Source organism: Nematolebias whitei, chromosome 6 (assembly GCF_014905685.2).
Source record: "Nematolebias whitei isolate Nwh7 chromosome 6, NemWhi1, whole genome shotgun sequence".
Taxonomy (NCBI): Eukaryota; Metazoa; Chordata; class Actinopteri; order Cyprinodontiformes; family Rivulidae; genus Nematolebias; species Nematolebias whitei.
This window is the reverse complement of record NC_056503.1, coordinates 29,049,616-29,055,182: the sequence shown is the minus strand read 5'-3', so window position 1 is coordinate 29,055,182 and position 5,567 is coordinate 29,049,616. Positions and strand designations below refer to the sequence as shown.

Here is a 5,567-nt window from a genome sequence, read left to right as displayed (position 1 = left end):
ATATATATATATATATATAGATATATATATACATATATATAGTATATATAGTATATCTTATATAGTATAAGATGCAGTCACTGTACCTTTCTCTTTCACTTCCAGTGTGATGTTCTTCGTGACTGAAAATGAAGGCATGAAGAAGCCATAGTCAAACTCCCGACAAATGTGGCACTCATAGATGCCGCTGTCAGTGTCTGAGACGTTTAGAATCCTGATTGAGACGTCTTGCAGGTCTTGACTGCCGTTCCAGGCTAGACGGCCCTTAAAGGATCCATCCATATCCATTGAGTTTGTATTGTTATAGTGGTATATCTTGGAGAAAGAAAAAAAAACAAACAACCACACAAAGTAACATTTGAAATTGTAGAAAAGAGAACTGTTACTATTTTCAGGCAACTTACAAGAGTTTTTTCAGACTTGTTCCCTTTGGGCATGTGATACCAGTTCACAACTGTCTTGGCTTTGACCTCCTCTCTTTGCATGCAGGAGATGCATGTCAACTTTATGGACTTCCCCAGAACTGCTTCTGTATCCGACGACACCTCGACACACACCGACCTGCTCAGATGGACTAAAAGAACATGGAAAGATCACACAGATTCAACTCTGTGGGGTTTCCCTGTTTGTTTTTTGTTGTTGTTGTTGTTGTGTTTTTGTAAATTGACCAAGGCACACATTGAACAGACTGTCACAAACATATAAAGTTTAGATTTGTTAAATGCCCTAATCACGTTAGATGTACAGTAAGCATATGCAAAAGGAAGAAAAAAAAAACTCTGTGAAAATAAATATAAAAACATACATGGAATTACTATACAATGCCTATTAGCAAAATATCAAAATAACTATTGGACAGATTGTAAAGAAGCTCTATGAGTATTTACTAATTCTATAACTGATTCGCTTTTAGAGTCAACCCTATTCAAGATGGCTGCCAGAGTATTCAACATTGAAAATTAATACAATTTTACAAATTTTAAAGCAAATATTTGGTGGTGGTAGGTGAGAGTCATCTGCAAAACACCCCTGAGTGCTTACACGTTGTGCAATACTTTATTTAAAAGGGTGGCATGCAGTGTAGAGGGTGATATCATTACTTCAAAGAATGTTAGTTTCTTTCTGTATCTGATCATAAAAACATTGTATTAATCTCCTAAATACAAATGTACCTGATAAAGCCAGAGTTTTAAAAAGTCTCCATAAGAATGTATGTTGACCCAGATTGAACAGATAAAGAACATACTTAATTCTCCATAACAGGAAGGCAAGTAGCTCAAATATATTTTATAATTCTTCAACAACTTTGATTAAATGTAATTTCTACAATGTAATGATCTTTTCTAGTCGGTAATATGTTTTTATTTTCATTTTAATCAGGATGAGGTACATTGAGAAACACGGATTTATTATCTTCATATCTTGATACTAAAAAAATGCTAAAAAGATGCATCTTTACATTTCTATGCCGACGACACAGTAGTTTATTGTTGAGCTAAATCAGTTGCTAAGGTTTTCCAGCTTTTACAGTCTGCATTCAACATCATCCAGTCAGATTTGTTCCATCTCAAACTGGTGCTAAATGCTGACAAAACCAAAGGGATGTTGTTTTCAAACAGGAAGTCTGTACCAGCAGTTATTCTTTCTATTTTATTTTTGAATGGTGTCTCTGTTGAGTTTGTCAATTCTTACAAATACTTGGGAATCTTGGTTGATGCACATCTCTCTTTTAAGTCTCATGTAGAATACTTGATAAAGAAACTGAAATTAAAACTGGGTTTATTTTTTAGAAACAGATCTTGTCTAACTCTGAATGCTAGGAAACATCTTGTACTTTGTAACTGCTACTTTCCTTCCCTCCATTGACTATGAGGATATCATTTACATGAACGCTCCTACAAGCACACTGCAGATGTTGGATGCTGTCTATTATGGTGCACTAAGATTCATAACTGGCTGTAACGATCATACCCACCACTGCACCCAGTATTCACTGGTTAACTGGACATCATTAACTTCACGCAGACTCTCCCACTGGTACATTTTCATCTTTAAATCACTTCTTGGTCTGCTGCCTTCATATATTTCCTCCCACATGTCATTTTGTGAGTACAGCTACAGCGTGTACTCTCAGGACATTATTACATGCAGTGTTCCCTCAGTGCGGACTGAATTAGGCAAAAGGGCCTTCTCCTGGATCCTAGTGGCATTTAAGGGACTTTAAGAACTGCTAAATTCATGGCAAAAACCATGTTAATGTTTTTAGTATTGTACACCACTTTAATGTAGCTGGGATTTTTTTTTCAGTTATTTTTATATAATTGCTTACATTTAATTTTCATTTTATATGTTTTTTATGATTGTCTACTGTTGTCTGTACCTCATCTAAACAGGTCTCTCTTGTAAATGAGTCCTCGTGGCTCAGTGAGACTAACCTGTACAAATAAAGGTTGAATTAAATGGAATTGAATTGGGGTAAAAAAAAATAAAAACTTAAGTTCTCTTTTGAAAATAAGACAATTCCTTGTAAATTTACTGCCAAATTTAAGCCAATAACACAACTTTCAATTATTTTTAACAATAAATAAAATCTAATGGTGCATCCTGTATCATCCAGTTTCAGCTGTATTAGAAAACAAAACTCATGAGCCTGTCTCAGTGAAGTCATCGGCTTTTTTCCTCTAAGTTTACATGAAATCCAACGCAGAGCCAGACGCAGGACTCAGTTTGAATTAGCGCAGACATAAATTCAATTATGCAGCTCTGTGAGCACTGGAGACCCTGAAGTCACAACACTGGTGGTAAATTCAAGCTCAAATAGAGCAGAGAGCACAGAAGATGGCCTATATCAGCTTACATTTGTTGTTAGCAAGAGGAAAAATAACATGAAAGCACTGAAAGTATGGACAATATTGAAGAAAGTGAATGGCAAATATTTGTTTTACACTGAATATAGCTGAATAATAAAAACAAGCATTTTGTGCATATATGTGACAGTACAGTGTTCAGCCCTGTGCTGTTACATAACCAGAGCGTCCCCCAGGCAAACAGTGACAACATTGATTTTATCTTGTTTTTGTACACAAACGTGTGGGAGGAAAGCTAAGATGTGAGGGGTATTACAAAGAGGGAAGCACTGAGCAAATAATTAAAAGCCTTGTCTTTCTTGAGGGAAAGCATGCTGTCGTTGCTTTTTATGCCATGAATTTAATGAAGGACAATATGCACAATCTCATTTGAGATGTGTTAGCACTCAGAGTATGTGCTGAGGGTTACTTCCAGCTACTACCACATCAAATGTAAGCTCAATGGCTGTGAACTTGACAGCTGTAGAGTCATTTTTTGTGTTGGATATTGATGAACTGTGGTGGCCATCAGTTGTAGATGTACAGCCAATGACTTCTTTTTTTTTATAAATATATTGAGTGGCTCACAAGATATTTTGCTAACAAACAGGGTTAACACTGACAGTTAAGGCCATAGGGATAAACAAAAACATTGTTTAACCTGCAGGGCTTTGAATATGTATTAAGAATAACTCTCAGCTATGACCACACTCAATCTTACCTTAATTTCTGCAAAACAGACTGCTTTATAGCCATTTATAGGTTTTCCATTATCAGCTGACTTTGATGGCCATCTTGAATCAGGCTCACTCTAAAAGTTAATTAGTTGTAAACCTGCATTTAATAATTACTTTTAGAAATTTTATGAAAATCTGTCCAGGATATTACGAGACATTTTGCTAACAGACAAATGACTCTCGTAGTTAATAGCAAAAGTTTTAACTTTAATCTTGCTCAGTTAGGGCTCAGAGTACAGGTTGGACTCTCAGCTGCTACCTTACTTGATTTTACCTCAGTTTTTGTAAAACTGGTTGAGTTACAGCCACTTCACTGCCTGCTCAGTTTACTTTGGTGTGGTGGCCATTTTGAACAGTTGGAGATGTTTATCCGAGGAGTAACTTCTGAGAGTTTTGTTAAAACCCTCCTATTTGCTCATGACATATTCTGCTAACAAAAACACAGACGTGGAAAAACGTTCCACCATGAAGACTGAACTAAAATGCTCTAAATTGTGAGTTCTCAGCTCCAAAGCTCGTGATTACTAAGACATGCAACACAGAATCAAACCAGGGGTTGGAGCATCTTTAAGGCTCATACTTACCAACAAAACAGAGAAGTATGAAAGTCTGCAGCTGGACTCTGCACAGAGGGACCATGTCTTGTCTTGTTTCTTGGAGGAGCTGCAGCTGGACAGTCCTCAGGTTGTCCTCACACCGGCTCTTTGGAGACCTGAAGGACTTTCAGCACCACGGACAGCGCCTCTCCTCGACAGACACGTGCCCCCCTGCTGTAAGACAGTTTGAAGCGCTCAGCACCTGTCCATTTATCTGCTTCAAATCCACAACTACTTCACAGCTGATCGTCTAAACAGGAAGGAAACATTTCATCGCCCCGCACCCCCACCTCACCCCTTCTTCTGTAGGAGGAATGAGCGACAGACAGAGTGATGCAACAGTTTCCTCGCCCACAACTCCTCTCAGTCCGGCTCCATCCACACAAACACGGTGTTTTTTTGTTTTTGTTTTTTAAGAAGAAAATGAAGAAGAAAAGCCGGAAGGAGGAAACCTGTGGATTCTACCAAAGAAAGAAAAAGGCCGATGTACTCACCCACTGTTTGGCGAATTGAAGTCCTGTTCTCACTTTACAAACTAGAAGAAGAAGAAGCAGAGCTGTTCTCCTCTCACAGATTTGCACTATAGCTTGTTGAAAGTCTGTCCCCCCATTAAAAAGCCGATGATCGATTATATTTTCCAGCCGCAGTTTGTTCCCGTCTTTGTTTTGCAGCGATCACTTATCGCTGGCAGAGCAGATGGGCTCTGGTGCGCATGCGCGAGTCACTCCCTCGCCACAACACAACGTGCAGGAAGGAGCGTGTTCTTGCAATTTGAGCCCGGCCTCATCATGCTCAGTGGTTTATGTGTTGTTGTTTTTCTTCTGAATTTGCTTTTCATTTGACTGCACGAGCTAAAACAAACAGAAACGGTCTGCTCAGGTGTTGTAAACCAAAATGTCGAGGATAAGTGTCGGGTGTTACATAATCCTGTTCAGCAGCGTGCTGGCAGCAGGGATCCTTCTGACATTTTATTATTTTGTAATCTTTTTTTTTCTTCTACCTTACAATAGTTTCACTGCAACTGAGGAATAAAGTGGAAAAACAATAAAAGGCCAAAGAGCTATTAGTGTTAAAAATAATCACTGTGCTCTTAGTTAGACATTCTGTTTCCATAAATGTCTTGTTGGGCTATTCCAAATGTACAGTAAGTGACAGGTCAGCTTAGTGAGCAAACTAACAGAGTTTACCTATGAATATGGGAACAATGACTTTAAAAAGGGGACTATAATGATTTTACCAGTGGCAGCAAAATATTTCATATATCACTGGGTCATTTTTTATTTTTATTTTTTTTAATTAAAGGAACATAAATCCAGCATTGGATAAAAAAAACTGATCAACTTATGGAGCAAACCCACACCAAGATGATCTCCACGGCTAACTGACCT

The 5,567-nt window shown here is 37.9% G+C and overlaps 1 protein-coding gene across 1 annotated transcript in view; it reads right to left on the bottom strand.

The window, feature by feature from the left end:
* The window catches only part of scn3b (sodium channel, voltage-gated, type III, beta), an 18,589-nt gene extending 13,708 nt beyond the window's left edge, over positions 1-4,881 (bottom strand). The window contains exons 1-4 of the mRNA XM_037678160.1: positions 4,674-4,881; positions 4,168-4,353; positions 405-574; positions 87-315 (exon numbers count right to left, since the gene is read on the bottom strand). Coding sequence (XP_037534088.1) covers positions 87-315; positions 405-574; positions 4,168-4,222 — 454 coding nt within the window. The 5' untranslated portion in view covers positions 4,223-4,353; positions 4,674-4,881. The remainder of the gene's footprint in view (positions 1-86; positions 316-404; positions 575-4,167; positions 4,354-4,673) is intronic.
* Positions 4,882-5,567: the final 686 nt, after the last annotated feature.